The 20,662-nt window shown below is 46.1% G+C and overlaps 1 protein-coding gene across 1 annotated transcript in view; it reads right to left on the reverse strand.

Annotated features, from left to right (window-relative positions):
• The window catches only part of SLC1A4 (solute carrier family 1 member 4), a 202,586-nt gene that overhangs the window by 84,336 nt on the left and 97,588 nt on the right, over positions 1–20,662 (reverse strand). Inside the window, exon 3 of the mRNA XM_078649416.1 lies at positions 7,961–8,023. Coding sequence (XP_078505542.1) covers positions 7,961–8,023 — 63 coding nt within the window. The remainder of the gene's footprint in view (positions 1–7,960; positions 8,024–20,662) is intronic.

A 20,662-nucleotide genomic window follows, 5' to 3' on the forward strand; every position in this document is an offset into this window, starting at 1 on the left:
AATGATAAAACGGACAATCGGTCCTCTGTACCCCTGCGTGTCCCGCCAGATGCCCCGCCCGGACCCTGGGCAAACACCCCCCTCCCCCAACAACAAACAACACGACACAAGGCCAACCACTGCTAAAAAGCACCCAAACGGGGGGGTACTGCAAGATTGCGAAGAGAAACCCTCAGGCAGAAAGGGGGGTGCCATGCATAGTTAGTATCGGTCACAGAGGCCGAATCCGTGTACATAACCTTATACGAGAGAAGCGTGCGACCATGGAGAATTCTTATAAAATTACAGTCTACAGATGCACCGAGTCACCAGCTTACTAATGTCGAGCCACCTCATCTCGCCACAAAGAGAGCTCACCAGGCCCGAGAATCAAAGCTAGAATTCCCCTTAACCGGCCCGTGGCAGAGGGGCTCTGCCCTAAATACATGCAAAATACTGCAGCCACGAGAGGAAATCGACACTGCAGACACTTTAGAGGAATTCACTCTGCAGACACGAGAGGAATGCGACACTGCAGGCAAGGAGAGGAATTCAAAACTGCTGTCAAATGAGAGGAATACAGCACTGCAGATCACGGGGAGGAAATCAAAGCGCGAAATGCTGAAGCAGAAGAATATACAAGTTTACTGCGTAACACCTCGCCCGATCTGCTCCTTATTCCCCATCCGATCACACTTTATTACCGCATGGTGATTAACACAACACCCATGAGTCACAAGCCAGGCAGCATTCCCAAGACCGCCCAGTCCTCGAACAAAGAAGCGGAGAATGCATAGAAACCCCTCCGGCAGTCCCACGGCCTCACTGCGGGAAAAACACGCTAATGAAAAGGGATCAACCCAAAAGCAAATATCGGAGCAGCTAATCTTCCGATAGTAAAATCGAACCCACATTGTCTCCAGTACAGAGCCACAAGTTCCCTAGACCTTACCCCACTGCAGGCACTGAGTGATCCCGAACCTAAAATGCCGTGGCCGGGCATAGCGCATACTGCTATGCCTAAACACTTCCATAGTCCCCTCACCCAAAAAAGAAAAAACACAGAACCATCCCGAGGGGGATGACTCACCACGAGGAACGAGACACCGTCGCCAGACAAGGCCTCAGGCCAAAGCACTCGAGTGCACCCAAACGGCGTCAGGGTGAGGGGACAGCGGACAAAGAGGCCGCTCTGTGGGCGGGGGAAGAATATATACTCTCCCCCACCCACCCCAGGCCGGAAGTGACGCGTGGGACCCTCCGGGGTCTCAAAGCGCTGGGCTGCCCCGTGTGCCATCCTGTGGCACTACGGTGGCCGCCCTCTTACTTGTGTCCCCTGCGGGAACGTGTCGGTCGGCCTGCATTCTGCACGCTGTTGTACGACAAAACCAAAACAAACCACAGTCCGCTAGGTGTTCAGTGCTGTGCAGGCGGGCTACTAGAGCCTAATTTCGGGGAGGGGGGGGGCTGAAAAATATTTCGGGGGGGCTAATTCTTCCACCTTAGACAGAGTGGCTGTAAGAAGGGGTCAACACACAACAAAAGCCTCATTTGCAAGTAAATGGTCTTTTAAAGACCTGTTAAGTACTCGGGTGCGGCTGCAATAAGATGCTCGCAGGCCCGCGAGGCTGTCCCTGCCCGGGCTCACGGACACGACGGGGGTGGGGGGCTGAAGCCCCGTGAGCCCAATGGGTGTTGCGCGCCTGGTGCCGTGTGTAAACCTGGGTACATTATAGAATATGGAACACAAACTCCTCTGCTGTTTCTGCCGGCAGCACAGAAAAAGTCGGAACTGTTATAGAGGAGGTGAGGGGAGGAGGCTGAGGAGAGCTGAGAAGAAGGCGGACCCAGCCCTGCAGCTGCCTCTGGTTAAATGCTGGTGCTGGGAAGATTTTCCTATAAGCTTGGGGAGCAAGCCCCCTCGCCCCGCAGAGCACTCAGTGTCCAGGAAGCGACTGGCCAGAACATGCGGTCAGAGGACGTAAGAGGGAGGGCAGACATCCCTTCTAAAATACAGCGTTACTCCCAAACATTTATAATGGTTATATAAAAGTGCAAAAAGTAAAACCCCATCCGAAAGGGAAATGAGGAGAAAGACACGTTTGCACCCTGTGATGTCCTTCACAGCAGGCAATGGCATCATTAGCAACACACAAGATTTGAATAATGAAACATGAAGCAGCATCCTATTTACATATCTCGCAGTGTTCGTTATGGTGAATTATGTTCACAGTTCAGCTGCAGCCCACAAATTACTTTATAGGTGATTATGATATTCCCTAGCGTCATACGTTTTTAGTAGCTGGACGGCTGGGCGGCTCACTGTGAAGTGGGCTGACTGGCAGACTGGCCGGATGGTGATTTTTTACGTAGGTCAGCGGGCTTGGCTGGACTGCTGTGCAGGTCAGCCATGACTGAAGGCCAGGCTGACGACATCGGTGGAACTGCGGGTCGGAACAGCATGGCTGGAAGGCTAAGTCAACCCCCCTGTTGGTGAAACCCTCCTAGGTCCGACCAGCGCAAGGCTGACCGCTAATGGCTGACTGCGGATTGGTTCCCCGCTTTCGGCTGGGCTGGTCAGCTGCTGGAGGGAGGGCAGAGCTGACAGACCGCGGCGGCTGAAAAGATTAGCCATGCTTAGTACCCCCTGGGCTAGTACGCCAAGTGACTTGGCTGGGACGGAGGTAGGGGCTGGCAGGTGTGGCAGACAGGCTTGACCGGCTGACTGAGGGCTAGATGGGTAGGACGGAAAAAAACAACTGACCGGTCCCACCCCCCCTGCTTAAAGCAAGACGCGCAGACGCTATTCTTATAGTGTGCCGCGCTGCGGACAGAAGCACAGCAACCCGGGATTGCCACTCCTCAAACAATAAACAAAGCCCAGTGCCTCTGCCACAGCTCATTGAAAACTCTCATTTAACGGGCAGTAAACTAACAATATGAGGAGCCGGGAGCTTGCTGCCACATAAGATCACAAAGTGCCTAACATTCTCTTGGAGAAAAGAAACTCATTAAAGTGAGCATGTCAACCCACACATAAACAACAGTATTAAGCGGCAGAATTAGGATGACCGGGCGTCCTGGATTTGCCAGGACGGTCCCCGTTTTTCACCAGCTGTCTGGGCAGATTTCGAGAAATTTAGCTCCTGTCCCTTTTTTTGGAGAGGGTCGACTAAAAACGGGGAGGTGTTTTTCTACGTTTTACAAAGCAGGGATAGTTAACAGTTGTTCCAAGAAAGCAATTTAATTAACAGGCAAGCTACTGGGTTTAAAAATTGCATCTTATGTATGTTCTTACTGCCTGTTTTGTAATTCTCTGCTGAGGAGTGTTGTCATTCTGTGCGCTCACTTGGCGTACATTTATAGTTCTTCTTTTCTTTTTGTGAAATGTCCTGTTTTTTTGCTTTAAAATTCTGGTCACCCTAGGCAGAATAGAAATTACCCCGCAACCTTTAATTGCTGCGTTTGTGTCCAAGGGTGGTGGGAGGACGGAAGCAACAACGGTAGTAAAGCAGCTTAGCAAAAAAAAGGTTTGATAGAACACAGATAAGGAAATTAGAAACACATTAACGTGAGCATGTCCACCCACCCATAAACTACAGTATTAAGTGGCAGAATAGAAATCACCCCGCAACCTTTAAACGCTGTGTTTGTGTCCTAGGTGGTGGGAGAACGGAAGCAGTGACAGAAGTAAAGCAGCTTAGCAAACAAAAAGTTCGATACAACACAGATAAGGAAAGTAGGAGTAATGAAACTGTGCTCGGCCGGTGCTCCTTAGTTTTAACCAGAAGTGATATGTCCGCTGAGTGAACAACTTAGGGGCCAGCAGAACAGAGCGACGGAGCAGGAAACCAATGGTAAGTGGCGGGTGGGAATAAAGTGGTTTTGTTGAAGACAAGAGGTCTTGCAGACAGCGCATGCGCGCTGACGCTCAACCTAAAAAAATAAAAAGAAGCACCTTAAAAGCACAAGTAATTCGTTCATGCTCCAGGGGTGCAACAAATGCTTTGAGAACAAGTAAAGCCCACACAAGCTAATGAATAAAAAGCAAGCAAACGAGAGTGACAATGAATCCAACCAATGATAAACAATGGAAGAGCAATAAGCCCACTATAAGCAGACAATACGTCTTGCAACAGAAAACGCATGCACTATCTATTAGGCGAGTCCTAAAATGACACTAAAATACCTGTATATCCCTTGGGAGCTCAACTGATAAGCTGCATCTACCTACTTGTAATTGGCTGCCCCATCTGGAGAAGAGATGCAACATGTGGCACCTGCACCAGCCCAAGGATGACCTGTTACAAATGAATTATCTGTCAACACTGGAGTTACCCATCCCAGGAATGACTTCAACAACACCTATTCCTTGGTGAAGATATCAATTATTTGTCAATGCTGGAACCCTCTGCATTGGAGGAAAAGGGACCCATCAACCCCTTGCAAGCACATGTTCCCACGAAGATCCACACACTAAGTGTGAGAGTGCTGCTGACTTCAACCAGGGCAGACTGTCTTGCAGCCCCAGACACAAGCCGGAGAAACCTGAAAATGGTCTAGAGCTCAGTCAGTTCCTGGTCAATAATATCTGTAGGAACTGGAATCCAGCCGGTTCCCACGCCATCTCAGCACGGACCAGCACCCTGCTGTTCAGAAAAGAGCTAAGGATCAGCACCTTTGAGCAGCATCTCGTAAATCATCGACCCTTACACCTTCTTTGGCAGAGGTGGCCTTTTGATAGAAGGTGCCCCCTAGACAAAACCAAACTTCGCACCCCCTTACACCTATCCTAGTTGTGTTGGTAAAATGTGAGGGGGTAAGATAAAGGACTGCAATTAGAAGAAAAACAAACAGAATCTGGACACAGGCCCCAGTGTTAAACACATTTTTCGTTGCAGCAAGTTGATTGGAGACTGCTGGAGACAGCTCCTGTGCCCCTCTGAAGGTTAGTGGGCTGGGTGTGGGCCCAACTCACCCACGCAAAAGGCCCCGCTTTTTGGTTTCTGGCTGGCTGTAGGACCTCTGCCCATTAAAGTAAGTGGCCTAAAGTTGGTCCCTCCACTGCAGGAACCAGCATTGCTGAACACATTCAGTCTTTGGAACTTGCCAAGCATCCATACTGGCACAACTGATGGTAGGAAAAAAGCAGGTACTGTTCTGAATAAAAAAGTTATTGTTATTCCAGCACTTATTTGTGTAAAAATAGAGAACCGTCTGAGGTCAAAAACATTTGAAATGCCGCAGATGCTTCATAAATAATTCCTTTTCATGTCTCATTAAGAGGAAATGGTCTCCATCAGGCGGTCTCATTAGCAATAACATTAAGGGAAGTTGCAGCAATGAACTGATTAGCAAGCTACCTCCTCTTCGCGCGAAAGCACCTATTATTATGCAGAGGGATGCGTGGCCGGCTAAGACGGAAGAGGATCAAAGGAAAACAGCCTTTAAATCTCATTAATTTAGATGGTTTAAGTGGAGTGACCCCAAACCTCTATAATTCAGATGAAATGGATGCCTCGGATGCACAGAAATCATTTGGCTAATGTTGACGATAACTGGATGGATAATTGTCTAATTGTTCATATCAATGCTCAGCCTGGGCCTCCATGCTCCAGCCTATTACTGTAATATAACAGTGACAATTCATAACATGCAAACTGTACCTTTGTGCCTTAATCTGGCATATTACTTCCACCGACATAGGGGCTAGACTTGCCTATTATCTTCTTGAGATACTGATTAACATCAAAGGCCAGAAAGAACATGGACTACTGAATCCCTCCTGCCAACCTCAGAAGCCAATATACTAGGCTCAAAGAAAGTTTACAAAACACACACCGCCACTGTTAGGCCCTAATTACTGATCACAAAAATCTGCAATTGTATCAAGACTGCCTTTTTTTTACTTCCAGAGGCCAAAGGTATGAGGTTCAAAAGGAGAAGACATTGAAATATGAAACATGTTCGTTTGTCAGAAATACACGTCATCAGGATTTATTAGTCTTTTTACCACTTCCTACAGAAAGTGAAGAATTCTCGATTATGATCCAACTTTTAATACCTCAAGCTCCAAGAAAATAAAATCATTAGCCACCCACTCACTATTTCACAGTCCTCAGTAAGACAACTTATCAATGCATCAAAAGGCAACATAGTGGACAAAGATCTAAGAATTTTACTGAAAGATATTGAAATAAAGCATACTGCTCCGACCAGATATTCCTTTCTTTTTTTCACGCTGAAGCACAACCAGATATGATTTTGGTAACAAATGTGATAACCTAAAAAGAACACATTTTCCTTAGGACTGTTTTACTGTAAGAGAAAATGTGACAGCTCACATCTCATGCCCAATTTTGGGCGGCACTAAACATGCAGCACTTAGAGCTTCACAGCATGAATTTCCAATAGACATTGATCAAGTCTCATTATATAACGCCAACAATTATACACCTTTGACTATTTTAACTAATGGCAAGTATGTCAGGCTTTTCTCCTCCAACCACCCTCCATCCAATGGCAAATGACTGTTGGTACAGCTCAGTCGCTATTCTTGTGATCTAGTAAGCCATCTCCACACACGGGCAAGCCAAGTATACCCACGTCACAGTCTTCTTCTATGTTATCATTTAAGACTGCCATAATCAACCTGTCCTATATTAATGAGGCTTGCCTACACTTCTTGGACCTTATCATGACTAACTGCCCCACATGTTTTGTGCTTGCACTGTCTGAATTACATACTTACCTCGAAATTTCTCAGTTAATGACTGCGCTGTTAACAGCACAACTCTGTTTTCGAGCATGCACTGACTCTGAGAAATCCCAAGATATAGGAATGTACTTTAGAGAGTGTACATGCAAAAAAAAAGAAAGAACTCAGCTCTGTGCTGAGCCTGCACAGCTGTGTACTGTACGGCCCCTTCATCCATCTGTAAATTAATAACCATGGAGCTGATAGTTTTGAAAACCATCAATTCCATGGTTATTAAGATACAAGCATTTACCAGGAGTGGGACGGATGCCCACAATGCAGCAATAATTAACGCCATTATACAAGGGACAGCATTTTACCATGGGTGGGAGGGCGGTGGGTACAACACTCACACATGCATGTACACATACCAACTGATGTGAGGCACCTTTGTTAATATTTATTACCGCTTCAGTCCTAATTCCCAAAGCCCACTAATGTCACGCCCCTCCGCCTGGCTGCCTCAGTACTCGCCCCTAGATTTCACACCCCCCTGCAGACAAGGCCGGGCTGCTGGAAGGTTCTGGGTAGGCTCTTTCAGGAGATGGCACGGACTGGTGTGTCTTTCAAGATGTGTAGGGGCAGGGTTATGCGGTGGATGCTGGAACACATACTTTGAGAACCAAGGAGGGGACACATGAGTTGGGGCAGCGCAACTGATATTGGTGGAGGGAGAAGTAGTAGAACTACTTGTGCCTCTTAGGGCAGCGTACTTGGTGCAAGATGAGGGAGGGGTCAGGTGGAGTTGTCGTGCCTTGGGCATTGTTTAAAAGATGAGCAGGCTGTGAAGCCCTCTTTCCCTCCCTGGAGAAGGTAGAGGGCTCAGCAGTGCCAGTGGGTGAATCTTTGGCTTTAATGACACCTTCCCCTCTGACTGAAGGATTCTTTTGGTTCTCCCTGTGCGCTAGGAGCTGGGACAGAAATTCAGTACTTTTCCCTAAGCAATGCTGGTTGTACATTGTTTCTTCTTTGCCTGTTCAGCAGCAGTACTTCAGAATCATAATCAAATGAAACAATGGTTAATCGCAAGTCGAAGCAATTAATTTCAGGCAAACCTCAACAAAATGTATTATTTGAAGAATACACTAAATTACATCAGGATTTAAACACAAGCATGCAACATAGAGATGGCAGATAAACCCTACCTAATTGTTTGAGAGTTAACAGCAGCCACCCTGAATTACTACATTATTTCAAGTGTTCATGCTTTTGCCGGATACTCACCTTTTCAAGCGTAACATTTCCAATTGTGGCATTTTTCAGAATTGTCTTGTAGTCTGTGGCATACTAGAGGAAAATTAAAAAGCAACATACATTTTAGTTCATATGAGCAATGGGTAAACAGTAGAAACACAGATCAGAGAATAGCACAGATGCAGATAACTGTTGTTATTCAAACTGTATACGGGCCAAACTCAAAACAAGTATGATGAAATTCATAACTTGGCAGCCCTCCATGCCAACCACCTGGCTGCAGTGCGATTATGTTATCTCGCTGCCATGGCTGATATCTATGAACTCCTGTTGTGTATTGTTTTTTCAATTAGGCTAAAACAATTACATAATTTGCAAGTGTAAGGGAAATCTGATTTGCAGGTTACAGGGAAGAAGCCACAGTCTTGATGTGAGCTTTGGGTGAACTCCACACTGGCCAAACAGAATGATCTAAAAGGGTAAGCAATTTTTCTATAAGCATATCCATGACTCCCCTTTGGTATCAGGACTGAAGCAGCAACACAGCCTTTCAGAGAAAAGTGTATAACAGGTGATGTATACCAGGCGATGTGTAATAAACCCATCACACAAGCGAGCCCTTTAAAGTTATACTTTGAGTAGACTGGTATTACCCTGTCTTATTGTGGTTCTGAAATTCTGGACCCTACCGTTGTCCCGGTATCGAGGTCCAATACCCGTGTCCCGAAACATCAACGTACCATGACGAATTTGGTGTCGACGAACCGATAATGATTAGGACATCATTCCTATGCATTTGCGTCATGATCGAGGCATGCTAACACCCCTGAATCGTAGTTTCCGTCCCGACCCCTCAGACTCCATTTTGTAAACGGTATCCATCTTGTGTCTTGCCCTCATGATAAGTCAATTAAAGGTCGAGCTTGATCTAAAAGGACACGTCCACCTTCCCTGACTTCCCCCTGACGTGTCCCAACTGACTCCCTTGCCTCCAGCCAAACCTGTTTAGGCAGCTCCTCGCCCAGTGGCCAAACACGATAGCATCAATGCACCACATACCACAAACCATTCACCACATACAGATCATGTTTTCTACACACATACACACCTGTCCACGCTCCCTGTTTATGGCCAGTTTTATGACTAGGAGGTGCCTTCTTTTATTGGGGTTTCACCGATATCTGATGGGAGTTCCGGGCCTGGCTAGGTAATCTATCACGAATTGGACATCCAAAATACGGGCTTGCCTACATGACTTCGCTCTTTTGTATTATTGTAGAAATATGTATATAGCCATATCATAAACTCAAGAATTCTTGCTTGCAGCTATTATTTTTGTATATAAGGAGAAGGCTGGTTCTGTAAAAACGAACAGTCTCCTGAGAACACATGACCCGTGCTTGTCGTGCTTCTAGGACACCTGTTACTTGGTAGCTATCAATAAAACTTGATCTCTGACTGCGACTAGAAGACTCCGTGTTTCTGTGGTCCGAAACAAGGGGGAACTCAGAGGTCTTCGGGTGTTATCCCCTGACACCACCAGGTTCTTAAAATCTCGGCACCTCAGTTGGCGCCCAACTCGGGGCGGTATCAAGCGGCGACGGTCCAAGCCAGATGTTCGTGAGGAGCTTCGTGTGAAAATTCCGGAGGACGGCCAGCCACTTCAGCGACCCCTGTATGTCGACGTGGTTCCGAAGGTCTTTGCTGCGAGGTTCCCCGCGTCCCGATGGCTACGAAGGACTGCTGCCCTGACTATCGCCTTGTTTTGGACCCAGTGATCCTTGGTAGAGCGAAACGATAGACGAGTCTTCTAGCGACGTCACCGATCTTCAAATACTTCAGTTAAGTATAAGTGGAGCGTCTCCCAGTCCTTAGTTTGTCCTTAGTTTTTGGTATCCTTGAGATACGCTTTGATTTGGTACTTGCAAGCCCCAAAGCCGAAGGACTTGTGTATTCACGAGAAATATCGTAACAGATAATCCTTTGAAGTTTGAAGCTAGACTAGTGAGCAAAGATGCCTGGTTTTAGCAGACTTGGAAACTTGTTTTGTCTTGGTTATAGTAAGGACTCCCGATTAGAGGATTCCTGTCCGGTTCCTCCGATTGGAACTCCGACATACGAGCTCTATGTAAAGCACGGCGTAGGTCCTATCACATATAATGAAGTGTGGATAAAATACACCCGCAAGGATGGTGTTTTAAAATGGCCCCAATATGGTAGTTTCGACTCAGAAATATTAGATAACCTAGAGGTCAAATTATTCAAGAGAAAAGTCCGGCCGGCGATGTTTGACTCTTTCCGCTTATGGCGCAAAGAAGCCAAACAGAAAGGAATAAAATTAGCAAAAAAGAATAAAAGAGGTATGTCAATGGTGCAAGCTGCCGTTGCATACAGGGATAACGAGGAAGAGCAGGAAAACAAACAAATACTTCGGAGCAAGAAACTAGCAGTAGATAAATGCTACCCGATGTTACCAAATAAGGGACAAGGTCAAGAGGAGAGATCCGAGAAAGATCCATTAATGTCCCACTTATTAAACTCACCTCCACCGTATGCGTTAGACGCTACTACAACGCCAAAGCGTTTTTCTATACCACGCCCCGGCGCACGAAACACAGCTCTTGCACACACGCCAGCTACTCTTCAGCTGGTTCCTACTTCTCCGGCGCAGCCTTCTCAAAGGCCGCCATCTTTGCTACATACTCCATCTACTTCTACGACTTTGCCTACAGCTCCAGCTATTGTCTATGATACTACGTCTGCTACTACTTCAACTTCCTCTACTATTGCCTCTACTTCTTCTTTGCCTCAGCCTGTTTTTTCCGATGCACTTGCCCCTCCGCAAGCTTCTCCTTCTATTAGACAAAGAGTGACAGGTACCGTCACTGGTCTGCTTTCACCTTTCTTCGGGTCGCCTAAAACGACCCCTAAAACAGAACATAGACAGTTATGTAGTCAACTGCCTGATTACGAGGAAAGAAAAGTGCTGAATGAACTAGCCCGTAAATGGATTACAGATACTGTTAGATATGATGTTCAGTCTGTTATGGAAGTTTTCCGTCAATGGAATGCACCCGCTCAGAGATACGTATTCGAAGAAATGTGTGTATATCTGGGCGAAGATGTGAAGACAAATGATCCCACATACACAATGAACGAACTATGGCGTACACGCTTTAAGTTCTATGAAGGTATGATTATAGGTGCAGATGTTGAGAAAGCGATAGTTATTGCTCTCTTATAGGAGTAAGGGAAACGTCTCTAGATCATGTCACGAAGACGATGCATCAGGCGGGGAAAGAGCGAAACAGTACCCCATGAGAGAGGTTCCTCCGGTTTGGAGGGAAGGTGATGCGAATGCGAATCCGCCAATTTTGCCTCATTTCCAGCGTGTATGGGTACATGTCCCCTGGAAAAGATCCGATGTCTTAGCACTCAAGCAGACACTGCCTGATCCTCGTAAAAACCCGACTGGGTATTATAAGGAGTTATCGCAAACTGCAAGCTCATGTATAATGAATTTAGCGGATATAGACATGCTGTTTGGGAACGTTGTTCCACATCCTCTATGGAGCAAAATACGTCATACGAACCATGACCAAGAACTAGGTGACTCATGGGCGAACATTGCCGCTATAGATGCTAGACAAATAGGTGGTTCTAAACCTGAGCCGTTAATAGCTGAACTTCCCGGTAGAATTATCGCGTACATGAAGACGATAATGCCTGAAGTACGCGTAAACTGGGACAAGCTATCTGCGTGCAAGCAGAAGAAAGATGAGAATGTGTCTGACTTTTTCACAAGATTTGAGGAGACTTTCACCGATCATAGTGGTCAGGATATGGCTACCGAGGGTGGTCAAAGATTGTTTGTAGACAAATTCGTACATAATTTAATACCTGAACTGTGTAATAAACTGAAAGATTCAGAGAGTGCTTGGGCTGTCTCTACGTCAGCTCAAATTTTAGCTACAGCCCAGTACTATGAAAATAGGCGCAAAGACGAGCTAGATAAAGTCGACAAAAAGACAAAAGATTTAAAAACTAAAGTTCTTCTCCAGCAAGCTTATCCGCCTCGTACGGCTAGTCAGCCCAATTATCAACCACAACAGCAGTATTCGAGAAACGCGCAAGGAAACGAGTTTTCCCATCAGCGTATTGCTTATGGCCCGAATCAATGTGCGTATTGCAAGGAAGAGGGTCACTTTAAAGGTAATTGTCCGGCTTTTGCGCGACGTTTGAGCGGTGCTTCAGGTGTAAGGGGAAGAGGTGTTCAACATGCCCCTAGAGGTAGGGGCCGTGGAAATTTCACCCAGAATACCACTTCTTTTCCGCCTCAGAATTCGATGAACAGCTTTGACCAACAGAATAATGCGTCGTCCAGGTCAGCTCAGTACTATACTGACGACTATTACACCGAACACGAAAATGAGGGTAACGATTGCTAGGACAGCCATGGACAAAGAGAGGGAGTTGTTTCAGTTCCAGTAGATCAGAATGGACCTTATGTCAAGGTAATTACCTCAGGAGTGTCAGAGCCATTTCTGCTGGATACTAGTGCTACAAAAAGTTCTATCATGCACTCGAAACTTCCTGGCGCACGTTTGTCTGGCGAAATGAATGTTTCAGTAGGTTTCTCTGGCGCCCTTGTTAGAAACCCGATCTCCAGTCCTGTATCTCTTTCTCTTGGCCCATGCGAATTAGAAGCACCCCTCATTTTGACAACAGGTTGCGGTGAAAATTTGTTAGGCTTGGATTTGCTAAAAAGGTTATATGCGACTTTGTACTGTTCACCATTGGGAGTACAACTTACTTTAGGTAAGAAAGTCATTTCTCCAATGTATGTGTCAAAAGAAAATATTGCAACTGAATTGTCGTGTCTTCCTGATGTACTCTGGGCAAACGGTTCTAATGATGTAGGTCGTTTGGAGATAGCACCGTATGTCATAACATTGAAAGCCAACGTTAGGTTGCCACGCATTCCCCAATACAAAATATCTAGCGAATGTGAAAAGGCGTTATTGACGATTGTTTATGACCTGATTGATAAGGACGTCATTGAAGAAACGACAGGAAATGTTTGTAACAGTCCAGTCTTACCGGTTTTAAAGCGTACGGATCCTTCACAGCCCCCTGTGTATAGGTTCGTGATCGACCTCAGAGAAGTGAACAAGATAGTTATCCCACAGTTTCCAGTTGTCCCCGACATTACTGCTTTATTGACAATGGTTCCAGCTTCAGCAAATTGGTTCTCGGTGATTGACTTGAAGAACGCTTTCTTCAGCATCCCGATTGCTGAGGAGAGTAGAGATATTTTCGGATTTAATTTAGGAGGACGAAGTTTCCGCTTCAAGTGCGCTCCTCAAGGCTACTGCGAAAGCCCATCAATATTCAGTCAGGCCCTGAAAACACAACTAGACACGATTGTTCTACCGAATGGTTCAACTCTGATTCAGTACGTAGACGATCTGCTGATCGCTGCGGACACTGAAGAGATTTGCAAGAAAGCTACGTTATCATTATTACGTAACTTATGTGACATGAAGCACAAAGTCTCTCTCTCCAAACTACAATTTTGCCGACAAGAAGTAACCTACCTAGGTCACATCTTGTCGAAGGAGGGAAGGAGACTGACACCAGAAAGAATACAGGCAATTGCAGAACTGAGTGCCCCAAGAACACAGAGAGACGTCCGAGCCTTCTTGGGCATTACATCGTACTGTAGACAATGGATACCGAATTTCTCACTACTAGCTAAACCCTTGCTGGCACTACTCTGTAAAGACACGCCAAATCCTATGCCTTGGTCTGAAGATTGCCAGACGAGTTTCCACGAGTTGCGTGATGCATTGTGTTCGGCTCCCGTGTTGGGAAACCCCAACTACAGTAAGCCTTTTACATTATATGTCCATGAGAAGGAAGGTTGTGCATTATCAGTTTTAACACAACATTTTGGGGGACAGACAGCGCCCATGCGCGTATTTTTCGGCAACTCTAGACCCTGTGGCTAAAGCCCTACCAAGTTGTCTGAGGGCTACCGCCGCAGCAGCTGTCTGCATCCGACAATCCGCTGGATTAGTCATGAATAATACTCTGATCGTTATGGTTCCGCATGCAGTAGACATTTTACTAAACAGGACGAAGACACAACACCTTACCAGCGCTCGACTATCCAGTTACGAACTTACGCTGCTAGCAAGTCACATCCACATAAAGAGGTGCGATACACTGAATCCCGCAACGTTATTACCCATTCCGACAGAAACAGACAAGATTGATAACCATGACTGCTGTTTTAGGACAGAAGAAGAGACATCAGGGAGAGTAGACTTACAGGACACTCCCCTTCCTGAATGCAACGATCCTTTATGGGTTGATGGTTCATGTTTCAAGCTGCCGAATGGTGATACGACTGCAGCATAAGCTGTAACGACATTACACACCATTATAGAGACCGCGCGCATTTCCCATAATTCTGCACAAGCTGCAGAGCTAATTGCGCTTACCAGAGCATGTGTGTTAGCGAAAGGAAAGCGAGTGAATGTGTACACTGACAGCCAATACGCCTTCGGTGTGGCTCACAGTTTTGGGAGACTGTGGCGTGAACGTGGGTTTCTTACGTCACATGGTGCAAAGATACAACATGGTCAGCTAGTTAATGAGCTCCTCCAGTCACTGACCTTGCCACTACAAGTTGCCATTGTAAAATGCAGTGCACACAAAAAGATTCAGGATGATGTTGGCCGCGGGAATGCATTTGCAGACGAGGTTGCAAAAGAGACTGCAAGGAACATAATGAGTCGAATGTATGTTGTAGGTCCCGCTAGATGGATTACTGATGTAGGAATGTGTGAGGACACCATCGAAAGCGTGAAATCTATACAAGCCGAGGCAACTGAGAAAGAGGTGAATGAATGGAGAGAAAGTAAGGGTAGATTGGATGCGAATGGTTGTTGGGTCGAATTGTCAGAACACCAGCGATGGCTATTACCTAACGCATATGTACTTGCAGTAGTAACAATGGCTCATGGATTTGCGCACATCAGTTCGAAAGGAATCTGTAAAGTATTGGCCCCAGTATGGCAAAACAGCAATATCCCGAAATATGCAGAGAATGTGGTCAGAAACTGTATGGTGTGCTTGAAGTACAATCCCGGTAGGGGAACCCCAACTCCAGCTGGTCATTTTGCGCCTCCAACGTATCCGTTCGAGGTTTTGCAGCTCGATTTCATTCACATGGAGAGATGCAACAATCTGAAGTATGTGCTCGTTGTTGTTTGCGCTTTCTCCAGGTGGGTGGAAGCGTACCCCCTTAAAGACAATACTGCCTTGTCAACTGCCAAAGCCCTTGTCAAAGAGTTCTTCCCGAGATTTGGCATGCCTAGAATCGTCTGGAGTGATAATGGAAGTGAGTTCGTAGGACACGTGATGAAGAGAGTGTGTGAGTGTTTAGGCATACAACAAAAATTCCACTCTGCGAATCACCCCCAATCAGCTGGATTGGTAGAGTGCTACAATGGCACTTTAAAGCTCAAATTAGCCAAGATCCAAGCCTGTACAGGTCTTAAATGGCCTGACGCCTTGCCCCTAGCACTCTTGTCAACCAGAATGACAGTCCATTCCAGATTAGGACTTAGCCCCCATGAGATAGTGTTTGGCCGCCCAGCCAACGTCTGGGGCGTGCCAAGGCCAAACAAACTCAGCGAAATAGAGCACCCCGTACTGCTTGACTATTTGTGCGAATTGACAACTAAATTGCGTGTTTTACACCAACAGGTTCACAGTTCCTCTCCGCCAGCCTCTGACGATCCAGGTCACTCCATCGCACCCGGCACGTGGGTCTTGGTGCGGAATGTCCAGCGCACAAACAACGGACAGCCGAGGTGGACCGGACCTTACCTGGTACTTCTTTCCACGAGATCAGCGGTTCGGGTGGAAGGCAAAAAGAACTGGGTGCACGGGACCCATTGTAAACGGGTCCCTCTGCCCCTTCCATACGACCGGTGGGTCAACGAAGGAATTGCCGACTCCGAGACAGAATCCATACCTCGTTTCATCCCTTTCAGCGATGCACGTTTAAAAGAAACTGGTACCGAAAAGGAGAGTGATCATATTTTACAAGGATTTGTGCCACAGTCTATGCAGTTGGACACTACCGAACCTGAGACATTGTTTGAAGACCACACCGTACCAGGAAAACGACGGTACAATTTAAGGTCTAAACGAAGAGACTAATAAAAACAAACTAATGTGATTTCCCTTCCCCCAAGAACTATTTTTGATTTTTCAGCTCTCTCACTCTCAGGAAACTTGCTCATTTTTGATTTTCGAACCGCCATCCGGTTCTGCTGCTAGGGTCGTGGTTGAAGGCTGGGGAGTGCAACTGGGGACGTTTAGGTCAACGGTTCTGGTTGGTCCAAGGGAGTTACCCCGGACTGAACAGAGCGCACTCCCTGGCAGAACCAACCTACCACCGCGGGCAGCAACTAGAGGATGGAGTTTCCTAGGGTAAAGAGACCTACCAGACTCACGAACGTTGAAAGACAACTATGCACTGTACTGGCCAATAGAAGGTTTTTGATAACATGTATTTTAATGTTGTGTAGCATAACGATGTTTTTGACTGGTTATACTCTATTCGTATTCCAAGTTACTTTTTCAAATGACACCCGGCCACAGCCTCCTCCTACTATCTCTCCACACTACTTTCACCCTCTACCTGAACACGAATCTGCCAGGAGACTCGAATTTGTAAATAACTCATTCATTCAACTCCTACACCAACACCAGTCCATAATGAACACATCGAACTGTTGGATATGTGGACTCATGCCACACACAACGGATAAGGGTATCCCATACTTCATCCTGCCTTTCAGTTATTATGGTTCTCTGTGGGCTTTCCAGACCATGTTCCTATTCGCCCTAGAACCATACCCGACCCGTTCTACTGAAAGTGATTCCAGTAACAAGGCACTAATTTCAGGGATAAGAAATATGAGTAGAGAGTTCGACACCTATCTTACGATTCCCAAAGATGAACTCACTCCGTACACTCGTTGGAACGTAACTAAATATGGGGTTTACCTGAGTAAGAGCCAGACAGCAAAGAAATCCCGCCCAGTTTGGATAGTACCCAACCGAGGTCACTTATGTTTACAAGGTATCGGCAGGGATCCCAAAGCACAATTAGGAAAGAGTATATGCACGGAAACCTATGTGTTCGCTTCCCGAACTTCCCCTATACTATTAGCAGCCAAAGGCACGTATTTCGTCTGCCATGACCAAGCTTACACCTGGTTGCCCCCTGACTTCTCAGGTACATGCTTTATCGCATTTCTGCTGCCTCCCACCTACACGGCCAGAGCAGATTACCATCGGACAAGGACAGCTAGAGGTGTCGTGAGTAAAGACGACACCGCGGGTCAGGAATTCGCTGACTTCGCAAAGGGTTTTCTGCCATTCTGGGGGCCTATGGTGAACAGCAGGAATATTCACCAGTTATCGAGGATAGTTGAATCCGCCGTGATTACAACGGCCGGAGCTCTTGGCAATTTGACGACCGAACTTCAGTCGGATCGACTTATGACTCTTCAGAACCGAGTTGCCCTAGATATCATACTCGCCGATCGTGGTGGTGTGTGTAGAGTGATCCAATCCAGTTGTTGCATTTTCATCCCTGATAACGCACCGACGGTGTACCAGGCCATCTCTAAGTTACACGAGATATCTGGTTCCCTTCACGTAGAAAAAGGGGACTGGTCCTTACTAGGGTGGTTCTGGGGACTGATCGCTACATGGGGATGGAAAACACTGATCTTCATTGGGATAATCTTAGCACTTCTGTTTATGTTTTGCCTGTGTATACAGTGCGCTCCTGCACTATGTGGCCTCTGTGCTACCTCATGTGTACGGAAGCCTGTGTCAAGGGACGAACTGAGCAACAGAATGATGCTACAACAGCATCTCCACGAATTCCTTCATACAGATTTAGACTCGGATTAACATGAATTATTGCCTTATATGAGGGCAAAAGGAGGGTCTGTGGTTCTGAAATTCTGGACCCTACCGTTGTCCCGGTATCGAGGTCCAATACCCGTGTCCCGAAACATCAACGTACCATGACGAATTTGGTGTCGACGAACCGATAATGATTAGGACATCATTCCTATGCATTTGCGTCATGATCGAGGCATGCTAACACCCCTGAATCGTAGTTTCCGTCCCGACCCCTCAGACTCCATTTTGTAAACGGTATCCATCTTGTGTCTTGCCCTCATGATAAGTCAATTAAAGGTCGAGCTTGATCTAAAAGGACACGTCCACCTTCCCTGACTTCCCCCTGACCTGTCCCAACTGACTCCCTTGCCTCCAGCCAAACCTGTTTAGGCAGCTCCTCGCCCAGTGGCCAAACACGATAGCATCAATGCACCACATACCACAAACCATTCACCACATACAGATCATGTTTTCTACACACATACACACCTGTCCACGCTCCCTGTTTATGGCCAGTTTTATGACTAGGAGGTGCCTTCTTTTATTGGGGTTTCACCGATATCTGATGGGAGTTCCGGGCCTGGCTAGGTAATCTATCACGAATTGGACATCCAAAATACGGGCTTGCCTACATGACTTCGCTCTTTTGTATTAATGTAGAAATATGTATATAGCCATATCATAAACTCAAGAATTCTTGCTTGCAGCTATTATTTTTGTATATAAGGAGAAGGCTGGTTCTGTAAAAACGAACAGTCTCCTGAGAACACATGACCCGTGCTTGTCGTGCTTCTAGGACACCTGTTACTTGGTAGCTATCAATAAAACTTGATCTCTGACTGCGACTAGAAGACTCCGTGTTTCTGTGGTCCGAAACAAGGGGGAACTCAGAGGTCTTCGGGTGTTATCCCCTGACACCACCGGGTTCTTAAAAACTCGGCACCTCAGTATCTCCTTGCTAAGTGTTACCTCTGGAATCACTCAGCTCTGCCTTCGCTCCCAGATACATTGGAGTCAGCACAAGTTCTTAAAATGGATAGGCTGATACATTATTTCTTCCGGTAACTGCTCCCTGTGTCCAGCTTCCCCTTTTATACAGTCTTACACTATTGAAGCGCTATGAATTATGACTTTTGGTTGCAGAAATATCAAAAAGCACCGGCTCCAAACCTGATTGTGAAGGCTCTCCCTAACAAGGTCAGCACTCTCCTAGACATGTAGCCCATCTCCCAGGTCAGTTACCCAAACTCTGCACCAGAAAGGCATCCCATAAATCCTAACTGAACAACAGGCAGTCTTCTTGTGGTTCACCAAGATCTAGGGCCATATGTATCAAGCAAAATTGCATTCGCAAACACCGAAATTCACAGAAGGCAAAATAAGGAATCGCAAAATTTGCAATTCCTTATTTTGCGTTTGCATTTAAGGAATCGCAAATTTTGCGATTCCTTAAATGCAATGTAAGAAGCACCAAAAAAGTGCAATTTGGCATTAAGGAATCGCAAATTACCACTAACTTCAAGTTTGTGGTAATTTGCGATTTCTTTGAAAAATTAAATTTTTTGCATTTTTCAAAGTGCAATGTGAAGCACATGCATGCCCTTAGGGCATGTATATGCGCCACATGTGCACCCATGCTTATTTCAGGGGTGCAACAGGGTGTCCTTTTGACACTCCTGCACCCTTGAAATTGCATTCTCAATTTGCGATTCGCTAATTGCTAATCGCAAATTGAGAATGTCTTCCCAGTCATTCCTATGGGCCTCTAGGCCCATAGAAATGAATGGGGAGGTATTCCTTAATTGCGAATCGCAATTTGAGATTCGCAATTAAGGAATATGTAGCATTCGCAAAATTTATTGCAAATCCTACATACATAGCATTTTTGAGAATCTCAAATAGCGATTCGCAAAAAATCGCTATTTGAGAATCGCAAAATGACTTCTTGATACATATGGCCCAAATCTTATCAGACTAAGAGACTGCCATAGAGCCAAAGGTCCAGATCACTTCTTCCAATGATTGAACATAGATGTTAAACAGAATAGGGGACTGTTATGACCTATGTGGTACCACAAAGATATCTCAGCAGAACAGTATGGTGATGCAACCACTCAGAAAAGACATGAACCACTGAAGGGCAGAGTCAGTTAATTAGACTCTACTAACACATATCAATCAGAATGGTAAAGTCAACTGTGCCAAATGACGCGATACAAAAGCAGCAGGCTCTTGGATCTCTGGTAGAACAATAGAATCCATGATCTCTAGTAGATCCTTGGAGTCACCATCAGTAAGGATCTGTCCATGAGACCTCAAATTAAATCTGTGATGTCGGCGTGCTTTTTTCATCTACGCCGCATCAGAAAGATCAGCAGATTCCTTACTTATGAAGCCCTGGTTCAAGTTACGTTGGGTCTGGTGATTTCCCGTGTCAACTATGTGAACTCATTGTATATTGGTATTCCTCTCTACCAGTCCCATCAACTTCAACTCATCCAAAACCAAGCAGCCAGATTGATCTTTCGGCAACCTAGGACTAGCTCTGTTAAACCTCTCTTGAGGAGTCTGCACTGGCTTCCTGTAATCCAGCGCAGCCTCTTCAAGGTGGGCTGCTTGACTCACCAGGCCCTCTCTTATCAAGGCCCGGCCTTCATTGCCTCTCGCCTTCATCGCTACATTCCTTCCCGAGTCCTTCGCTCCTCTGGTTCTAATCTGTTGTCTGTCTGTACT

The sequence above is a fragment of the Lissotriton helveticus genome, chromosome 6, assembly GCF_964261635.1.
Source record: "Lissotriton helveticus chromosome 6, aLisHel1.1, whole genome shotgun sequence".
Lineage (NCBI taxonomy): Eukaryota > Metazoa > Chordata > Amphibia > Caudata > Salamandridae > Lissotriton > Lissotriton helveticus.